The sequence below is a fragment of the Monodelphis domestica genome, chromosome 3, assembly GCF_027887165.1.
Source record: "Monodelphis domestica isolate mMonDom1 chromosome 3, mMonDom1.pri, whole genome shotgun sequence".
Lineage (NCBI taxonomy): Eukaryota > Metazoa > Chordata > Mammalia > Didelphimorphia > Didelphidae > Monodelphis > Monodelphis domestica.
The window spans coordinates 124,088,132-124,111,003 of NC_077229.1; the positions used below are offsets into that span (position 1 = coordinate 124,088,132).

General features: G+C 38.6%; 2 protein-coding genes across 3 annotated transcripts in view; one reads left to right on the forward strand and one right to left on the reverse strand.

The window, feature by feature from the left end:
• Positions 1–16,685, forward strand: part of SLA (Src like adaptor) — a 94,998-nt gene extending 78,313 nt beyond the window's left edge. For both annotated transcript variants that reach the window (XM_007488358.3, XM_007488357.3), the window contains 3 exons: positions 1,961–2,092; positions 12,514–12,646; positions 14,651–16,685. In XM_007488358.3, coding sequence (XP_007488420.1) covers positions 1,961–2,092; positions 12,514–12,646; positions 14,651–14,870 — 485 coding nt within the window. In that variant the 3' untranslated portion in view covers positions 14,871–16,685. The remainder of the gene's footprint in view (positions 1–1,960; positions 2,093–12,513; positions 12,647–14,650) is intronic.
• TG (thyroglobulin) overlaps positions 1–22,872 on the reverse strand; it is a 384,892-nt gene that overhangs the window by 136,056 nt on the left and 225,964 nt on the right. The window lies entirely within an intron of this gene.

Genomic DNA, 22,872 nt, shown 5'->3' on the forward strand with positions numbered 1-22,872 from the left:
GTATCTTATAAAATGGAATCTAGTCAGGTATAGCATGGTGGACTTCCTTTTGGATGTCAGTTATACAAAGCACTAACTTTCATTCTGTCATTCTATGAGATAAGAGACCTAGGTTCAAAGTCTGCATTGGACACTTAAAAGCATGGATCAGCATCTAACAGTTTAGTGCCTCAGTTTCTTCAACTGAATAGTGGCAAATACAGAAAGTATTTTTTAAAGGAAAGTTCTTTGTCAACCTTTAAGTACTCTGTAAGTGTGTTATTATTATTATTAATAGTAGATGCTTAATAAATATCTATTGAATTGAATTAATTTATTTGTTCATTCACTCACAAAATATTGGGTACCTATGATGTTCAAGAAAGATACTCAGGGCAAATTAAAGTGGCTCAGTGGATAGAAGAGCCAGGTCTACAGGTGGAAGGTTCTCAGTTCAAATCTGGCCTGAGACACTTCGTAGCTGTGTGACCCTGGGCAAGTCACTTAACCTCAATTGCCTAAACCTTCCTGCTCTTCTACTTTGGAACCAATACTTAATATTGATTATGACAAAAGGTAAGGATTTGTTTTAAAAAATAAATAGAAGGAAAAGAAATATACTAGTTCACTTGAGAGAAGATGAATGAGTCAATTCATAAGTCTAAAAGTCCAGAATGATATTGCTTCCAAAGAGCTAACTTTGTCACATATGATGATATAAAAAAAAGAAAGAAAAAAAGAACACTAAACTAAATTATACTAAACCAAATTGAACTAAAAGCAAAACTGCTCATGGAAATCCCAAAGGAGTCCCCAAAGTCTGGTCCCAAACTCTCATTAATTATTTCCACATCAGCGTGCTTGCCCCACCTGCTCTAAAAATAAAGATGATGAGCCCCGTATGCAATGAAGCATTCTCCCCCAGAGAAGCAGACTCGGGTCCTCTGGGCATGTATGCAAAGTTCTCATGTATTTTCCACTTGTCACCCCTGGCTGCTTAACAGCACATGAACTTTAGGCCCTGTTCATGTTCTGGGAAAACACGCACAAGGTTTGATGAAGTGCCACTCGGGCAAAAAGTGAGTGACATGATATGACTAGACTTATGTAGAATCATTGATGCAAATGCTTCGAGCTGGGAAGGACCTTAGAAACAGAGCCCTCCCGTGCTACAGAGGATGAGTCTTGGGTCTGGATGTTCCCAGGGTCAGAGAGAATCATGAGATTTAAAGCTAGCAGGAATTGTAGAAATTATCCAGTCTGATCTTTCTTTCTGTTTTAAAGATTTGAAACAACTTCTAAGATCATATATTCCCTGACTCTCTCATCAAAATTAAATCTCTCAGATGACACAAAGAAGGTATTATCCCAGAGCAATTGTCCATTTCCATTTTCAACGCCATTCTTAGAATTAAAAAAAAAAACACTTGATGGAAACTAAATCCATAATTATTCTAAAAGTCATTAATAACCTCTTCTTGGACTTGCCAAAATATTTTTTCTTTCTCTGGCATACTTGTCTGCCTTAAAACCAATCAATAGTAGTGATTCTAAGATAGAAGGTAAGGTTTTTTTTTTATTATTGCATTTCATTGGAATGCTTGCTACCTGTGCTGGTCTCAAAACCTAAAGAAAAGTGAGTTCTTTCTCCTATTGTATTTAATTCTATTTAATATCTAAAACAGTCATTTATCTCAGTGGAAGAATTCAGAACCTACATACAGCCTTAGATCACTGCCAGATGGATCACTGCCAGATGGGCTTAAATGGCCAGTAGTAACCAGCTTTGGCTACCAAACTGTTAGGATGATCTAGTTTGCATCAAATAAGAACTCACCATGATCCAGAAATATATCTTTAAATAGTTGGGATAAAAAACCAAACCTAATCCATCAATCTAAAATGAAACAATTTACTTTTCCTTTTTCTTGAATTGGGATAAGGTAAATATAATAGGTTTTTTTCCCTCCCATTCCTCTAGGTTTTTATTCACTATCGGTGAGACACAGACAAGTGAAACATTATCGTATCTTCCGTCTACCCAACAACTGGTATTATATTTCTCCAAGACTCACTTTCCAGTGCCTGGAAGACCTTGTGAATCACTATTCTGGTAAGGCAATCCATTAAATGCGTAATGGCAAATTTCACATCTGTAACCTGAGCATATTTGTAGGGAGTAGAATTCATTGGTTACTGATCATTCTGGTGAATTTTATGCCTTTTCTTCTAACTTCCTTCCAACATTCTATTCTTCACCTTCTACTCTATAATTCAAAGCTCAGGTACTCAAGGTTCTAGATGCCTTCTTCAAAATAATAATGACTACTTCTATTCACATTTGCATCAGTTTACAAAAAGGCTATCCTCAAAGCCAAGCTATGAGATAAGAAGGATGAACAGGATTAGATTCATTTTGTAGATAACAGACACAGAGAAGGAAAATGATTTGGATAATGGCATAAATACATATTACAAAGTTCTGGAATAGAAGCCCACTCTTTTTTTTAAGCCTGATTTTTCAATATTTTTCTTAAGATAATAATGATTTATGAGAGAACCTTCTTCCAGGCAACATGACTATCCACTTTTTATAACTGAGGCTCAGAAAAAATGAAGAAACTTTCTTAGAATTATTAAATCAGTAAATAGAAGAGGCAGGACTGTAATCTAGGTTTCCTCATTATGAATTCAATGCTCTTGTCATCATTTATTTTGGAATCTACTGAAGGCCCAAACCTACTAATCTGTAAAAGCCATTCATTTGTTTTTCATTCATTGAACATTAATTGATCACCTACTATATGCAAAGAACTCTTATAAGCAGAGATATAGAGATATATCTCTCTGATATCAAGTTTAGATAAAACTAGAACCTCTGCACTTAGAGATTACAATTTGGTAGGGAGTAGACATACATAAGTATTTGATACATGTTATTAAAAAGTTAAATGATGAGTCAAGAGTCATGTAAGGTCAGAAAGCACCAGAAGCAACAGGTAAGATTGCCAAAAGGAGATGACATTTGAATTAGATTTTAAAGAATGCTGGAGTTGAAAATGTTGTATTGGTGAACATCTCTGAACTCATCTAAACTTTTTACTCTGTGTGTGTGTAACCAGTGGTATAGGACATATGTGTGTATATGTAGGTGCACACACACACATATCTGTACCACACTCTACAGGCAGTAAGGGATAGTAGTCCACCCTGTATGTGGACTAGGAAAATCAGAACCCAAGCCTTGACTCTAAAATTTTATTATCCATCTTATCTTGAGTCAATTTCTTCTCTCAGAGACTAAGTTCCTTCATCTTTTTTTTTTAAACCTTTATCTTCCATATTGGAATGATTCCAAGGCAGAAGAATGGTAAGGGCTAGGCAATGGGGGTTAAGTGACTTGCCCAGAGCAATAAAGGTAGGAATTGTCTGAGGCCAGATTTGAATCCAGGACTTCCCATCTCTAGCCCTGGCTATCAATCCACTAAGCTACCCAACTGCCCCCTCCCTCATCTTTAAAATAAATAAAATTGCTCATGAATCAGTTTCAAGATTTCTCAAAAAGGAAAAGCTTTATAATATTTGAGCTGGAAGGATTCTTAAAGATCTAACAAAACAATAGTAAAGAGAATAGCTTTAACCAAAAGTGTTGCTGAAAAATGTGATGAGTACAAATTCTTAGAGACTGGTTCTGAGAAAGAAAAATGAATTTATTGATTCGCCTAGCAATAACCAATAAATTAGTAGTCCACAGATCTCTCTTGGTGATCAAGGGCAATTCATCCATCATCTTGAATCTTTTAAATACAATTCTGAATGCACATTATTCAGTCTTTCCATAGACAGACCAAGATATTTCTGATTGGTGGGTAACTAATGATACCCTCCATAGACCTCTCTTGGTGATTGGGGAAAGTCACATGACTCATTACAGAATTCTAATATCCTTGCTCATCTAGATGGACAAATCAAATTATGTCTGGTTAAGTTTGACTAGCACTTTTCATCCTAATGGAAGAAATCAAGGATACAGCCATGCCATTCTTGATATGTTTGGGTGAAGCTAGCTCTGTTTTGAAATAATAGTAGTATTTTTGGGAAAGGCTAGAAATTACATTCTCAATCATGCTTATCCCAAGTTGAGAAGATGCTTTAGATCAAGGCATGTAAGGACATTCATAGGAAGGTAAGACCATTATTAGGATTGTCAGGACCAAGGAATGAGGAAAAGTATTTTACATAAAATGAAATGTCACAGAGCAATATTAAAAATTAAATGATATAGTATTAAGAATAAATCTTCTCATAAGACAACAGAATTTGCTGATCTTTGCTTCTTTGTCGCTATAAATTGTTTATGAATGGTCTACGTACATGACATAGATTCACTTGATGAAAACATGAGAAGTGAGCCCAGGCAGGATTTGCATATGATTCTCTATATCAGTCTTCCTTTAAGTGTTCAAATAACTGCCTTAGTTATATTTTAATTATTTAATTCTATATTAATTATCATTATTTTTAAATTATTTGAATAAATAAATTAAATTAATAATAAATTAAATTAAAATAATAATAAATAAATAATCCCATATTAAAGGAAATATAGTAGTGTCCAGAAAAATGGATATTAATCTTGTCATACTTGTTATACTATGCTCTAGTCGAATGACAAGTGGAATACTGAATATTAGGCACCCTTATTTTAGGATAGAAATTGATAAGCTGGAATGTCATCAAATGAGATAATAAAGTGTGTTACCATCTCCAACAAGCTATACAAATGTTAGCTCTTATAGCAAGGGGGAATGGATTTAGGATGGTGAGGGAATTGGAAACCATTTTATTTAAGTATTCATTATCTTAGAGAATGTCATGATAATTATTTTCAGGTATTTGAAAGGTTGCCATGTAGAAGAATAAGTAGGCTTGTTTTTCTTGATACCCAATAAGTAAATACTAAGCAATTTCAGGAAAGAGGGAGCCCTAATAACTGGGCAGATGAGGATGAACTGAGTCAGCAGTAAGAGGAGAAATGGGAACCAAGGCTGAAGGTTCTCTGGAGATGGGTTTCAGATGGATAATGAAAAAGAGCATAGTAACAATTAAAGATATTGGGAATAGATTGCCTCAAGAGGTGGAGAGCTCTGCTTCAATGACAGTTTTCTAATAGAAGTTGGCCAACTACTTGTAGATTGGATTTCTGTATATTTTATGGACTACATCTTTCAGGTCTCTTTTGACTCTAGGATTTGGCAATTCCAGGAAGATGATACTTTAACCTGACCAGATCTTGCCCTCGCAGTACAGTGGAAAGTTGGAAAGCTTTAGGTCAGCCAACAAAGCCTCCCCAATTCCAACTTTGTACCTAAGAGCAATTTTCAGTGGCTGCTTACAGCCTACAGTAGGGTCTGTGATCGTTGTTATTTGATCACATGGAGAAAGAGCCACCTTGGTGATATCACAGGAGGAAGGGTTGATTATCACTGAATCATCTCCTTCTTCTTCCTGACTGCAATGTCCTTATTTTTTATGCCCAAGATCTATACTTTTATTGCTGTGTCCTTTGTTGGTGGGTGCAATCATAATCTCTCTAATTTTTTTTAATAATCCTATCCTTCTGTGTTAGTATTAGTTCTAGGATAGAAGAGTGGCAAGGGCTAGGCAAGTGAGGTTAAGTGACTTGCCCAGGTTCACACAACTAGAAAATTTCTGAGGTTGGATTTGAACCCAGATCATCCAAAATCTACACCTGGCATTCAAGCCCCTGTGCTACCTAGCTGCTCCTCTAATTTGGATGCAGGTTCTTGGGAGTTGTAATAGCAAAAAAAAATGTATTTGTCTATGAAAATGTTGGAATGAGCTTTTTTAAGTAGTGAGGCTGGTATCCAACTTCCAACAACAGACACAGGTCTGTCACTGTGATTCTCTCTTAAAGGCTCAGCTTAGGGGCTACCATTTAATCTAAACCTTTTCTTATCTCCTTTGTGTTTTCTTCTCTCTCCTTCCTGAAATAGCTTTGTATTTCCTCACTCCCACAGTTGTTGTACCTGTCCTCAAATTCCTCCAGGTCAAGAAATGTTTCATTATCTTCTTTGAATTTCTAGAACAGTATAGACCAGCATACTTCTAGGAGCTCAGGAGAAGTTTGATTGGATTGGACTGAATTATTTTGCTGAAAATGGGTTTTTGGGTTGGTTTGTTTATTTTAAATCATTACCTGCCATCTTTGAACCAATCCTTATGTAATGGTTCCAAGGCAGAAGGAAGATAAGATCTAGGCAATGAGGGTTAAGTGACTTGCCCAGGGACACACAGCTATGAAGTGTCTGGGACCAGATTTGAACCCAGGATCTCCTATCTCTAAGCCTGACTTTCAATCCACTGAGTCCCCCAGCTGCCCTTGCTGAAGCTGTTTCAAAGTACAGCTTGTCTTCTCCCTTGCCTTGTACCACCTTTCTTTATCTGCAGGTCTCTTAGAAGCTGCTCACAACAAAGCTCCTGGAGTGGGAAAGGCAGAGGTGGGTAGTGAGAAATGAACAGGCATATTTTGCCAGGCACAGGGGTCTTCATTCAAGAGCTGGATGGCCTCTTCATGGCTTCATCCATTGGACAGGCTTCAATGTGAGTGACTCTAGGGTGGCATCCAAGCCTTGGATTCTTTGATGCTGTGAAGGATGTCAGGGGGGATCCCTGGGATCCCCCAAGACAGCTGGAAATCTAGCGGTGAGCAGGAAGTGACAGAAGAAGGTGACCACAAGTGAAAGAGGAAGGCGATCCTGGAACAAGTCAATTTGCCCAATGTTTATAACTGAAAGTGGGTTATGGTGTTTGGCTTTTTAATGACAATCATTTGAGTTGTGTTTGAACCACGACATTTACATATACAAGAACAAACATAAATACATGCTAGCCCAGCAGAATTCTTGTCAATGAGCAGACTGAGGGACCTGGAGAGCTGTCTCTATTCCCTTGGTCACTGTTGGACTGCCAGTATCAACCTCACATTTTGTTCTGTTCCTTTCAGCAAACATTTATTAAGCACCTACTGTGTGCAGGGCATTTTATCATTCTAGGAGAAATATCTGCCTTCCCTCAAGGAGTTTTCCTGTAGGAAGGGAATAAGAAACAAATACAAATTACAGTTCACACTCTAAGTGCATTAGAGAAATGGATAACAAAGTACTCTAAGAAATGTTTATTTCTTATCATCCTGTTGCTTTTTTTTTTAAACCTTGTCTTCCATCTTAGAGTCAATACTGTGGTTTGGTTCTAAGGCAGAAGAACATTAAGGCATAGGCCATGGAATTAAGTGACTTGCCTAGGATCACATAGCTAGGAGGTATCTGAGGAAGGATTTGAACCCAAGCCCTCCTGTCTCCAAGCTTGGCTCTCTATCCACTGAGCCACTTAGCTGTCCCTAGGAGCTTATATTCTAAAGAAAGAGGGAAAAAAGAACATTTATGATATACAATGAGGTAGGGTCTGGTCCTGTGATTTAATTTGAAAAATGAATTTCCAGATGAGGAAATTTTCCCTCCAGATTCAGGTTGGCATCTTCTTTTCTAATACAGTGATTTATTGACTTTTTAAGGGTCACATAGTATGAGTCAGAAGCACCTACTTGAATCCAGATCTTCCTGGTTTCAAGTACAGTTCTATAAAAGTGCCAGTCTACCTCAAGTACATACAGAATGCATACAAGGTCATTTTTTTTTGTGCGTTATAGAAATGATGGTACTAGCAGCTATGGGGAGGGGATCAGGAAAAAGAAAATCAGGGAAAAAATAACCTTTTTTAGAAGGCAACACTTGAGCTGAACTTTGAAAGAAATCAGAGATTCTAAGAAGTAGCAGGGAGGAGGGAATACATTCAAGCACCAGGGACATCCACTGCAAGATGGAAAATGGTACATCCAAGAACAGAACAAGAAAAAGGCTAGTATGGCTTCATCAATAAGTGAATGGAGGAGAATAAAGGATAAGAAGTTTGAAAAGGGTCATGTTATATTGGGCATATATAGAATAATAATTCTCAAATATTCTGGTCTCAGCACGACTTAAGATGTTTAAAAATTAATGAAGTCTCCAAAGAATCATTGTTTACATGGGTTATTTCCATCAACATTTACCATATTAGAAATTGAAACTGAAAATCAGAATAATTAAATTTAAAATTAATAATAATAAATACAATATATTTTATGAAAATATATGTATGACAAATATAATTAGTGAGAAAATGGCATTGTTTTACATTCTTTTGTAAATCTCTTTAGTTGTTTGGTTTAATAGAAGACAGATTCTTATATCACCTGCTGCATCCAATTTGTTGCAATATGTTGTTTTGTTTCAAGTATATAAAGAAAATCTGGCCTTATAAAAATATGTAGTTGGAAGGGGGAGAAGTATTTTACTAGGTAAACAATACCTTTAGTATTATTACAAAAATAGTTTTGGTCCCAAGGACCCTTCTGAAAGTGTCGTGAGGATACACAACTGTTCTCAGACTACACGTGGCTTGCTGGTACAGAATGGGTCAAAGACATCTTGTAGTGATTCCTCTATTTTGGAAACACTAATAGAAATGTGTGAACCTCTGAAAAATTCACAGTCCACCAAAGGCAGTGGGTTGAGAGGTAAGAATACAAAAGTGAGAATCAGGAGGCTAAATCTCTGCCCATTTACAATGTGACCTTGGGCTAGGCACTTCCCATTGTAGGGCCACAAGTTCATCAACTTCAAAATGAAGAAATTGGTGGATATTTTCCTTAGTGTCCTTTCAAATTCATTCTCTACTGCACACGTAACACTTTGTGTGGTTCTTATCTGTGTTATGAGTTGCCCCTAACCAGATCAAGAAATGGCATCGATCAACTTCCAAGGACTTACACAGTATTTGATAGAGAGTAAGAAGGCATTTCTATTTCCCTCTATAAGGACAAACACTGACTTTGTTATATTTTTCTTTTTTTTTTCGGATCTGGTATTGCAGTTAATTTCTCTATCTTGAATATCTAGACTTTCACTTCCATGCTTAATAACATGATCATTTCCATTTCCAACCCATGACATTCTGAAGAAATGAATATTTTCTATTCTAACATTCTGTCTTGTAAAACTCCTTCTAGTGCTAACATTCTGTGTTCTAAGATCTAATATTCTGTATCCTTTCACTTCTTATAAGAAGTGATATGAAGTTGGCACATATATCACGAGCTTTTGCCAACACTGTTTTTCTTAACAAAACAAAACACTTGTGAGCCAGTGTACTTGGAAGGAAGTGAGATCATGGGTGAGAACTATTCTCTGATAGTCTTTTGACTCCACAAGCCTCTCTCAAAGCCAGGGAGACTTGAGTTCAAGTCCTACCTCTGACATAAACTCAATTTGTCACCTAACTTCTCATTCCTTTAGCAATTCTCTAACACTAAGTTTTAGAGAGGCTGCCAACCCTCATTGGTAGAGGAAGTTTCCCGACCTGAGCCTTCCTCATGCCAACAAAATCATAGATCCAGTCCCATTCCCTATTCCATGATGCTGCTTAGCCCTTCTTCCAGCAATGATGCTGTGCTATTCCAAGTACTATCTTCCATAAGAACACGCACTGGTTTCACAATTATTTTTCTCCTTAGTCCTGATTCAGTATTCTACAAATAATTTCTCTATTTTAAATGTAGTTTTTCTCTCCCTCACCTAATAGCCAGAAGGTCATTTCAATTTTCAGCCCATGACAGATTGTTATTAAAGAATCAAATCCAATTCAGCTTGACTGGAACCTCATGGCCCAAGCTTATATTTCTTAGCTAGAGAGATTGCCCATTAATATTAGAATTAGCTGTGGAAGCGAGATCTGAATTGTTCACCCTCTTCAAAATCTAGACATGCCTCAGTTAGAGACCAAATTGGAAGCTCATGTTGCACATTAAGGTTTATAAAGTATTTTCTTCACAACAGCCTTATGAGGTACATGGGGGAAGAATTATTTCCTCCTCCTTTTGACAGATGAGGAAACCAAGACTGAGAGAAACGAAATGTCTTACTATGTTCCCATGGCTAGTAAGTCTCAGAGCCAGGATCTGAATCGAAGCCATCTATTTCCAAGTCCAGCTCTCTTTGCATGTCACCTGGCTACCTTTGTAGCAAAGACACTGACAGCACTTGATAAATACTAAAAACAAAAACATGTAGAGTCAAACTGAGAATGTGCCTGCTTACCAAAAAACAAAGAGAGACTAGCTTCAAAGTTGGGCCAGAGTTTAGAGATGTAAACAGACCACAATAACTCAGACACCTCAGTATTTGGCTTCTAAGTGTTTACATTAAGACTATGTTGGTCTTTTGCCTGGAAAAAAGGCATGCTATTTCCTGGAATCCATACATGCTTAATAAAATGGAGCCAGACTCCTTTCCTTCAAATAGTGGAACAGACTCACCCAGGGCTTTGGAATGACAGAATATTATTTTAAAATGTTCTTGGAATGATGAAGGTCCTAGTAACTCCAGATGTTTAAGTGATATAGGAACTAGGTCCTGCCCAGTACTAGTAATAGACAAAAAGTAAACGATTTAATTTAATGATTGTTTCCTTTGAAATGGATGGATTCTCTCCCTCGTTCCTCCCTCCCTTCTTTCCTCCCTTCCTTCTTTCCTCCCTTCCTTTCTTCCTTCTTTCCTCCCTTCCTTTCGTCCTTCTTTCCTTCCTTCCTCTCTTCCTTCCATTTTTCTTTCCTTCCTTCACTCTCTCCTTTCTTCTCTCCTTCCTTCCATTTTTATTTTTTTCTTCCTTTCTTTCCTCCTTCACTTTCTACCTTTTCCCCCTTCTTCTGTCCTAACTTTACTTTCATCCTTTCATCTTTCATTCATTCACTCACTCATTATAGAAATATTTATGGATCATCTTCTACACACACCTAACTATGACAAAATTGCCCGAAAGTGGAACAAGTGGTTTTGAAAGGTAGTTGGGGGGGGCAGTTGGGTGGCTCAGTGGATTGAGAGTCAGACCCCAAAATGGGAGGTCCTGAATTCAAATCTGGCCTCAGACACTTCCCAGCTGTGTGACCCTGGGCAAGTCACTTAACCCTCATTGCCTAGCACTTAATGCTCTTCTGCCTTGGAACCAATACCCAGTATTGATTCCAAGAAAGAAGGAGGTCTTCAAGAGAAAGCTAAATGACCATTGTTCAGGTTGTTTTAGAGAGGTTTCCTGCTCAGATAAACTAAATCTAAGCCTATGTATGAGCCCCTGCCAATTCTAATTATCTAACTATGATAATACCATTATTTTTAAGACAAATCACTTGAAAAATCACCCCCTAAAATTGAGATGTACAATTCCTTTTTATAGCCCCCTTTTCCTCTACCTAAGAATGACTAATATTAATATAATAATAACAATAACAATATTAGGGAGCAATCAGTGGCTCAGCTCAGAGCCAAGTCTAGAAACAGAAGGTCCTGGGTTCAAATCTGACCTCAGATATATCCTAACTGTGTGAACCTGGGCAAGTCATTTAACCCCCATTGCCTAGCCTTTACTGTTCCTCTGCTTTAGAATCAATATACAGTATTGATTCTAAGATGGAAGACAAGAATTCTTTTAAAAAAAATAACAGTAATAATAAAGAATTTTTAACTATAAGGTCTCTTTCCTGCCACACCATAGCATGAAGAGGATCCCAAGTTCTCAAAGGCTTTGATGGTAGAGTATAAAATCTAAAAGATACTACTAAACTGGAAAGCCTTGGAGTTCATGCCTGGCAACCAATTGTATCACTGTTGTCAAAGGACCAACATATCCTTATTCAGACAAGTTCATCCCCAGAAGGCTCCTCTCTAGGAAATAAGCTGTTTTATTCCATTGCAGGTCATAAGGGACTTGTAACCTTAAATAGGTGAGGGAAAAACCCATACTGGTGGGCTAGCATAGCTCTCTTGAAGTGTGATAATGATTGAAATTTTATATCTGGATCATGTCTATGAGGTTTCTAATGCTGACGTGGGAATATGCAGTGGGAAATTCTATTGTAGTAATTTTCCCACATTAACCATAAAAATATCTCTTCTCCCTTCTTGATAGCATAATGTCTGGGTATGTTCCTTCGGATCTCCTAAGTGTAATAAGTTCACGGGCACCATCAACACCAAAAATCGGTGAATTGACTTGGATGATCTCTAAGAATGCTTTAGCTTTACCATTCCCTAGTTCCCTAGTTCAAGGAACTGAGCAGCTTTGCTTTGATGACATCGTTTAGCTGGGGGATAGTCTGGGATGCAAAATGTTGGACTTGCAGTTAGAAGCCTAAATTTCTGGGTCTGTCATTTACTAACTGTGACAAGCAAGTTGTTTTCCCTCCCTGGCCTTAATTTGACAGATGGGGAATATGTGCATAACCTACTTCACTAGAGATGATGCGATCATCCAAAGATGCCATGGAAATTGGGGACTTGGTACCCACAAAGGGTTCTATCCTTATTGCTTCACAATTTTGATATGTCCTAATTCTTGGAATGCTTCTGTCTCTTTCCTCAGAGGTGGCTGATGGGCTGTGCTGTGTCCTGACAACACCCTGCTTAACTCAGTGCACCACTGGCAATGCAGAAAGGGCTTCGGGATCTCCTGTTGTGATGCGCCAGAAAAATTTCAACTGGAAAAATGTTGCCAGGTAGCATTTCTTTTCATAAATAGAATGACAAAGTCAAGGGCAAGAGTTTTTAGTGGACAGTATGGAAGACACTTTCATTATAATGGGGAGGCATTGGGAGATGGTGTGATAGGAAGAGCCCATCCTGGCAAGTAAAAACAAGCTGTCTCTTTCCCTTTGGAAAGTCATTTCACCTTTCTCTCTGGACATCAAACCAAATTCATTTTCAGATAAAGAAACATGGCATCACGAATGGAGCACTATACTTAAAGAGAAAACATTCAGGATTAATTGATCTATAAAGAAATGTTTATTAAGCACTTACCAGGCACTATGCTAAATGCACTTTCTGTTTTCTGGGTGTGAGTTTCTTCAAAGAAAGATGAATAAATTAAATGATAGATAGAGATAGATACTATGTAGATAGATAGGTATAGAGATTGTTGATAGGTACAGAGATCAATTATAGAGATAGATGATAGGTAGATGGCTAGATAGCTAATATAGAGGGATACATGAGAGATAGAAATAGATGATAAGTATATATATAGTTGATAGAGATAGATGATAGATGATAGGTGGATAGATGGATAATATAGAGAGATATGTGAGAGATAGAAATAGATGATATATATATATAGTTGATAGAGAGAGAGATGACATAGATGATAGGTAGATGGATAGATACATATAGATGAGAGAGAGAAATGAAAGAGATTGATGAGGGGTAGATAGATGACAGGCAGAAGGAAAGATAATTGAGAAATAAAGTATTTGTTAAACTCTATATGTTAGGCATTGGGTTAAGTGTTAAGGATAGAAATATGGATTCAAGAAAACATCCAAGTATGAAAATCCTGCCCTTAAGAAGCTTACATTCCAATGGGAGAAGCCAATGTATAAAGAGATATTATATATCATGGAGAACAGCAGAGCCCCAATAAGAAGTGGATCTCTCAGAGAGAAGGGGTCCAGGGGTGGAGTCCAAATTTTTGGTGAGGCAGTGAGAGAGTAGGGTCATGGCATCTAGATCAAAAGAAGTAGGTCTTAGTCCTAGGGTATGTAGGCAAATGTTTGACAACCAGCTCTCCAAGAAAAATAAACTACACAAGAAACACTTTTAAATTTAATGAGTATCATTAACATTTTCTTCAACACTTTCTTGAGTCTAGACAATCAACAAAACAAAAAAGTCCTGACTTATAGCATTTGCCAATTTCTAGGGTATGAAACACTTACACTGAAAATTAGACAATTAGTCTTCTGAGAGATATAAGCTACTTCCACCACACCACTGCCTGGACCCCACTGAGATAAGGCAAGAAGGTCATGAGGAAGTTTAGATGAGATGATGCCTAAGGTCCATTTTAGCTCTATCACTTTTGTTTCAATAACTGGTGGTTCTGTGAGACTAAAGGACAGTGTAGTATCCTGGAAAGAAAACTGCACTTGGAATCAGAAGATCTGTTTGAATTCTGCCTGTTATTGTACTTGTGGGCCTCTGAGAAAGTCATTGTTTAACTTTCCTAGACCTCAGTTTCTTCATCTGAAACTAGATAGATAACTTCCACAGGCCCTATGTGGCAGGTTGGAGGCAAAGTGGATACTCTGAGTGGCAGGCCTGGGGTCAAGAAGACTATCTTCATGAATTCATATCTGTCCTCAGATACTTACTAGCTGTGTGACCCTGGCAAGTCACTTAACTCTCTGCTTCAGTTTCCTCATCTGTAAAATGAGCTGGAGAAGAAAGAGGCAAAGTACCCCAGCATCTTTGCCAAGAAAACCCCAAATGGGATCATGGGTGTATCTGAAATGAATGAATGATAAAAACAAACAAGGTCCAGAGAAGTTAGATTGCTAGCTCAGGTGCCCATGTCTAATGACTGGCCATATCAGACTTTTTTTCAGAATTAGGATGCTATGTTCTTAAGATAAGTCAGTTGAAAGACTAATCATATCTATCTTTCCTTCTCCCCTCTCTCCTCTCCCGCTTCCTTCTCATCCTATCTCTTCATGCATACACAGAGTACAATCTGGTCCTGATGGAGAAACAAACCACCTGGAGATGGATGAGTCACTCTTCAGCTATGGCCTCCGGGAAAGTATCGCCTCCTACCTCTCCCTGGCAGGAGAAGATGGCTCTTCCTTTGCCAATGACCGGAAAAAGAAAAGCCATTCTCTAATATATACTGGGAACAAACGCAAGAGTGCCCTGTTTTCTGCTCCTCAGTATTTTGAAGATTAGGCTACCAACCTAGAAGGAAATAAATGACTGAATTCTCACCTTAAATCTCCATGTAGCCATGAGGCCCAACTCCTGGTGGGCTCAGAGCAACCAGAAACAGAGAAAGAATGGACACATGGATAAATAAACTCTCAATCTGTGCCCCACTCCTCATCAGCACCCCCAATCTCCCCTGTGTCAAGAAAAGAAAAATCTCTCCTGGTGGCTAGATAGTACTGTAGATATTACTGTATGTTAAATTATAACTTAGTCATACACTGGATCATAAGAAGTGAGCATATGTATGAGAGAGAGAGAGAGAGAGAGAGAGAGAGAGAGAGAGAGAGAGAGAGAGAGAGAGAGAGAGAGAGAGAGAGAGAGAGAGAGAGAGAGAGAGAGAGAGAGAGAGAGAGTATGGAAAAGGTACTCTCAGTAGAAATGGTTCAAACAATGGAATCCAGAGTAAAATTATCTAGGTCCAACAGAAAGTCTGTTTGCTACCTTTTTCACTGAGTTGATCTTTTCAGAAACACCATAAGAATATTTCCTGGCTTCAATTTTACTTTAAAAGTCAGTATATAGAAGCTCAGCAACACTAAATGTGCCCTTTGTTGCAAAGCCTTCTTCAGAGTCAGAAAATCGGTCTCTAGATTGAGGCCATGACACAGCCCAGCTTTGTTTGGGAATGAGCTGAGGGTGTCCTGGCTCTTCTCCAGGAGCGATTCTGGACAAGTCACTTCAATTCTCTGAGCCTCAGTTTCCTAATGTGTCAAATAAGTGTGGGAGGTTGGATGGGTCTCCTTCCAGTAATTCCTTGACTCCAGAACTGAGCATAACCCCTGCTTGATGTTACCTCTGAGCCCTTAGGGACCATGAGCGGAGGGTGCCTGCTGGGATCATCCTCAACACAAAACCTGGAAATGGCCCCGGGGCCAAGACAAGACAATCAATGGGAGAATCCCAAAGGTCTCAAGACATTGTTATCCTATAAAGAGCACTGGATTGACTGGGGTTTGAATCCTAGCTCTGCCACAGACTGCCTATGTGATGGAGCTTCCTTACCTGTAAAATGAAGATCGGATTCATTGTGTGGAAAAATCCTTCCTAGTTATAAACCTTAGGAGGACAGTATTCTGGCAAAGGCACGAAGAAAGACCCTTTCTCTGTTCCCACAAACCTACCCTGAACGGACACGAAGCAGTCACTAAAGAATGAGTTTATCTAATGTGGCGGCTCCTTAGGACTCCAACAGGAGCTTTGGGAAAGGGTAAGGGTCCAAATGGTTCTTTAGGGCATACCCAGCTGGAGTCAGAGGAGCAGAGAAGGTCTTCTGGAGGGGCTGCTAAGCCTGCGCCAGTGCATTACTCATTTTTCCCAGTTTCAGAGGGACAGAAAGAATTTGTGGACGTTGTCTCTAGGCTGATAACAAAAATGTATAGTGCTTCCTCTGGGCATGCTTGAGATCTGAGGTCAGCACAGCAGTGGCAGAGATATGTGTGAGTCTCCAGAGCGGAGCACAAAGACCGTCTGACATGGCCAGCCGTGCCATTGAGTGGGAATGTGCCACTGAGGACAATGACGTTGCTCACCAAGCAAGGAGACCTTCAAGAACTCCAGATGTCTGTATAGGGTCTAACGTATTGTTTCAATTTGTGATTCATGCAATTGAATGCTTGGGGGCGTGTGTGCGTGCACTTGTGAGTGTGTGTGTGAGTGTGTGAGTGTGTGTGTGTGTGTGTGTGATTCTAACTTCAGCATTACACATTGTTAAATCATGTATTTATTCTTGATTTAAATGGTTGTAATAAATATTTCATGCTTGAATAGGCAAAGCAATGCTAAGGTGGTGATTGATGAACTTGATTTCAGGATCTGAGGGAGCCGATTGTTAAAATGATGGGAGAACAGATATGTTTCTAGAGAGATGGAGTGGGCAGAGAGTCAGGGGCTCTAGCTACAATTCTGGCCTTTCTGTTCTCTCAGGACTTTGGGTGAGCCGCCTAATCTCACTTGTCTTAAGTCTCCAATGCAAGGAAAAAAAATGGGCTTGATGAGATCTCAGATCCCTTCTAACTCTATCATTCTGTCTTGAGCTTCCTTCCAGTTCCAATGATATTAGAGATGTATCTATGAGGCTATGGGAGAAAAACAATATATCTGGAAGGCAGCTAGGTTAGCTCAGTGGATAAGAGAGCCAGGTCTGGAGATGGGATCTGGCCTCAGGCACTTCCTAGCTGTGTGACCCTGGGAAAGTCAGTTAACCTCCATTGCCTAGCCTTCTGCTCTTCTGCCAGTATTGATTCTAAATTGGAAAGTCTTTCTTAATCTAGTTACGTGGGGTGATTAATGGATAAATTGGCACAGTCAAGATGGAAATTGAGACTTGACTTGATTTCTGTTGATCTCAAAGTTGAGAAACTTTCAACAAGGGTTCAAGGAGGATAGGTGAATAAACTGAGTAAGAATAGCTAACTTAGATCTGTTTCTATAGTAGGTAGACTATAAAGCAGGATGAATATTATTTTTTAAAGTATTATATTAATTAAACATGATATGATAACATAGAATAATTAAATAACAAATTCTATATATTACATATAATAATACAATATAGCATCATAAATAATAATTATATAGTAAAATATTAAATTATATTATATAATATATTAAATATATTAGCTTATATTATTATAATATAATTGTGATTATATTATAATAATATATTAAATAGAATGTTAATCATATAATATATAATTTAAATAATAATAAGAAGAAGAACAATCTCAAGAGCAAGATCATTCTTCTATTCAAGAAGCAAGGCTTGACTTTTGCAAAATCATGACATTAGCCAAAACCTTTCCGCCTCCTTTTTGTACACCGGGCTTTCTTTCTTCTATGATCTTTGGAAAAAGAAAGAGCCCAGGGCTGGGAATCAGGAGATCTGGGGTCAGTGCCAATTGTGTCACTAACTCTACAGATGTGTTTGAGCAAGTCATTTCAAATTATTGGACCTCAGTTTCATGGGGTGGTGGTGACAGGAAGCCAAGGATTAAGATGATCCTTCCCAGCTCTAAAATCTAGAATTGTATGAAACCTCATGGTGACCCTAAAGCTTCAGCATCCTCATGATGTCTATGAGAGTGTCTTCAGCCAAAAGAGCTAAAGGAAGCCTGTGCTTGGCTATTTGAGCCCACAGTGGTCACAGCTCCTGTTAGAATGTCATCACTTGTCATTAGTTAATCAGTCAACAAACATTCAGTATGTCTTATGTGCCAGGCAATGTGCTAAGTGCTGAGGGTACAGAAAAAAAGAAAAGCAAGAGACAATTCCTGATCTCAAGGAATGCACATCCTAATGGGGAGATGTGCAAAAACAAATGAATATCGCATATCCCAAATATAAATAATATACAACTGCCCACGTGATTTTCCCTACATTCAGGTCCAAATATGTTATCCTTATACCATCAAAGCCCTTTCCAATTTAGCTCGCCTCCTTTTCTAGTCTTATTATTCCTACCCCACCTCCCAACTCCCATGGACAATTTTGAACCAGTGACATTGATTTCTTTGTTGTTCTTCAAACAAGACAGTCCATATCTGGACTCTGGGAATTTTTATTAGTTGTCTCTCTGGCCTGGAATGCTCTCCCTCCTCCCCTCTGGCTCCTGGCTTCCTTCAGGTCCCAGAGAAAATTCCATTTTGTTGTTGTTGTTGAGCAACCTAGGTGGTTCAGTGGGCCTGGAATCAGAAAGACTCATCTTTGTAAGTTCAAATCCAGGCTCAGACACTTACTAGCTAGGGAGCACTCAGCACATCACTGAAATCCCTGCCTCAGTTTCTTCACCAGTAAAATGAGTTGGAAAAGGAAATGACCAACTTCTCCAGTATCTTTGCAGAGAGCCCAAAGCCCAGTTTGAATGGGAAGCCCTTTCTAATCCTTTTAATTTGATTGCTTTCCCTCTGTTGGTGATTTTCTGTTTATCCCGTATATAGTCAGTTTGTCCATGTTTTCATATTGTTGTCCTCCTCAGGTTGGAAGGGTCTGAGGCTCCAGGACTATCTTTCACTTTTCTTTGTATCCCAAATGCTCAGCCCAGTGCTGGAACCCCAGAAAGACTTTTTAATAAATGCCTGTTGCCTAACTATCATAGGGAACTCTCAGATGAAATTCCTGCTTATACACATGAGTGTCTTCTCTGTAACTGATAAGAGAGTTGCCCAGAGCAATGAAAAGATAAGGGACTTGCCCAAGGTCACGCCAATAGTCTATATCAGACTTTGAACTGTTATATTAACATCATCTTTAACATCTCTGCAGAAAAAGTGGTCCAATCAGTCAATAAGCATTTATTTAGGGTCTACTATCTGCCAGGCATTTGCTAAGTTCAGATATTTTTTTCATTTAGACCAACTCTCAATTTCCTCTACTATCTCCTGTCTAGATGACATTTACATAGATTTAAGATTTCTTTACTAAATTCTTTACCTACTTATCTCCTTTGAGACTACTGTGCAAAAGGCCTTATTAATTTTCAGAGATGAATGCTGCTTTCTGGATCCCGGAGATCACACCACAGCAAGGCTGAGAGTGCCTCCACCTACGCATCAAGGTAGCAGAGGGGAGGTAAATGTCAAAGCAGCAGGGCATCCCAGAATCACGGAATTATCGAGATGGGGAAGGATTTTAGAGTCCAACCTGTACTTGAATAGGAATCACCTCTTTCAATCCAACAATAAGGGATCATTCAACCCTCCTTTGAAGATTTCCAGTGACGGGAAGCTCATTACCCCCCTCAAAGTAAATCATACTATTTCTTGAATTCTCTCAAACATTGGAAAACTGTCACAATGCTTACAGGTTGGGAGTATATTTGCGGGGATCCCTCTTCCTTGTGCCTCAAATTTTGGGACATGAGGAAAATCGTCACACATCTTAACTTTCTTCGAAGCTGCCCGATGAGTAACTAAACACCAATAATGAGCCCCCAGTGCAGTGCTCCAGCAGTTTAGGCCCTGAATTTTTCATAAAGAATTAAGAATTAGTCATAGAAATCCACTACCAATTCTCATCCTTTTTTCTAAAAATTTGTTGCCTGGAAAAAGGCTTCTAAGAACATTTAGCATGTTCGATAATTTTCCTCCTTTTCACTACAAATGATTTCATCTCTGTCCTAATAACTGCTGACACTGCTCTATTAATAGCAGTTGTTAAATGGCTAAAACAGATGAGTGAGTTTCTTTTTGAAACAACACTGTCATTGGTTTTAAATAGATTATTAAAATGAAACTCTCCAACCACCTACAGACTTTGAAAGAAAATCCTCCCTTCTGGATCCATCAGGAATTTAGAAAGAAAGGCCTCAATGTCTTGGTGAATACCTGATTTATTAGGGGTGGAGTTGAACCAGAGCTGGAAAACAGGAACGTATTAAAAATAGTCCTCATCAATTAGTAGAACCGAGGGTTTAAGAGGCATTGGTACAATTAATCAAAAGACTTTATCTTCATACCCTTCTGGTATACAGTGTTAAGAAAGGCTCCTGCTAGGGGGCAGATAGGTAGCTCAGTGGATAGAGAGGTAAGCCTGGAGATAGGAGGTCCTGAGTTCAAATTTGAGTTCAGAAACTTCAGCTGTTTGACCCTGGGCAAATCACTTAATCCCTATCATCTAGCCCTTACCACTTAGAATTCAAAAAATTTAAAATTGATTCTAAGATGGAAGGTAAGGGTTAAAAAGAGAGACAGAGAGAGAGAGAGAAAGAGAGAGAGAAAGAGAGAGAGAGAGAGAGAGAGAGAGAGAGAGAGAGAGAGAGAGAGAGAGAGAGAGAGAGAGAGAGAGAGAGAGAGATCCCTCCTCAAGGATGTTGGAAGCAAGAATAAGATACCCACATGGGGATCTCTGCCAATGCCATGAGCCTGGTTCTGAATGTTACAGATCACAAAAATTAGAGCTGAATAGATGTTTAAGAAAATTGAGTCCAATCCTACTTGCAATCTAATCACCACTTTACAAATTGGGTGAAATAATTGGTCCAAGGTCATACAAGTCATAAGTAATAGAGAGAGATGCTGAAATTCAGCTACTCTGACTCTTAATCCAGTCCATTTCCTGTCCCACCACCATGTCTCCTCATGATGCTACTGACTGACTCTCCATCAGTCAAGACATTCTGGAAGTGCTTCTGCTGGTTGTGAGGATGGATTTGTGCTCAAGTCACTCAAATTCTCTCACAGCTGAGTGCATGGACCTATAAGAAGACTGGTCAGAACTTGGAATATGGCCTCTGTCAATGGAACAAAAAGCAGTCAGGGTTTGATTAAATTTACAATGTTGATCCCATAAAGACCAACTTCCAATCAACCAGGACACAAGTTGCAGATATGGTTGATATAGAAAGCAGGCTCCTCAACTGGGAGGGCAGTAAAAAGTGGACCAGTAAATAGAGTTCCTGGTCTGGAGTCCAGAAAAACTAATTTCAAATCTGGCCTCAGATATATATTAGCTATGTGACTCTAGGCATGTCACTTAACCAACCCTGTTTGCCTCAGTTTCCTCATCTGTAAAGTGAGCTGGAGAAGGAGATGGCAAACCATTCCAGTATCTTTTCCAAGAAAATCCCAAGTGGGGTTACAAAGAGTTGGATATGTCTGAAACAACTGAACACCAACACAACTCAACCAGCATTCAAGTCATGTCTTCTAACTCCACATTAGCTGACCTTTAGATGGTGCTTTAAGTTTTGCAAAGTTATACCTAGATGTCTATATATAGATATAATCTCTTTTGGTCTTCACAAGAAACCAGTAAGTAAGTAAGTATTATTAGCCCCATTTTACAGATTAGAAAACCAAAATCGTTAAGTGACTAGCAGGGCCAGCCAGTTAGTAGGTAGCTAAAGCAAAATTTGAACCCAGTTCTTTCTGACTCCAATTCCAGTACTTTCTCTCTGTCTTTCTACATATTCCCTGAGTAACTGTGTTAATGCAGGAGTCATACCACTTTAGAAATAAATTCCCCAATGAAAAAATTTCTGTCTTTCCCAAAGAGCTTTGCCATTCAAAGACACTTAGATGACTAAGAATGTCTGCAGGAGAGGCAACCTATCTTCATGGAAGCTTTTCCAGACCTTTCCTAGATATACATACCAATGGCTTTCCCTCATCCCTCCCTGCCTGCTCCCAATTTAGTATGGTTATGTGTTTCTGGGGCCCAATTCCAGGGAGAAAAAAATGTCAGCCTAACATATCAAGCTCCCCTACAATGTACCCCATTCCGACGTGCAGAGGAAGAATGGAGCTTGATACTTTAGCAAAGATTCGTTAAATATCCCCATATTTCAGAATTAATTCCCACCTAAAACAGCATCAAACAAACAAAAGTCAAACCATTTTGAAACCAAACATTCTCAATGAGGATTAAAGATAGGAAAGAGAGGATAAAGGCTGTTGCTAAGGAACAGCATGTCAGTGATTCTTCCCCCTTCCTTTATTCAATGAATGTGAAAACCTAATACCCTCATGATTGATAACTTGAGTATATCTTCTTGATAGTCCCATAGTCTCCTCTCCCTACATCAAGCAACTCAGAACTAGAAAGTACCTTCTAGATTCATGAACTTTCCCCTCAACACATTCCTTTAAACCTCCCTGGACTAATCTGAGATAGTAGCAATGAGTTCTTTAGATGAACTAATCCCTTAGGCCAGAGATTGTTTTTATTTTTTAATAATATTTTCTTTTGCTTCTCAATTACATAAAAAGACCTTTTTAAGTTTCATTTTTAAAATCTGAGCTGAATTCTCTCCCTCTCTCCCTCTCCTCTTCCCTATCCCTGAGATGGCAAGCAATCTAGTATAGATTTTACATGTGTAATAGTGTAAAACATTTTTCCATATTAGTCATTTTGTAAAAGAGAACTTGAATAAACAAAAGGAAAAAGAAGGGATAAAGTGAAATGTAGTATGTCTCAGTCTGCATTCAGATTCCTCCAGTTCTTTCTTTAGAGGCAGATGGCAGTTTTT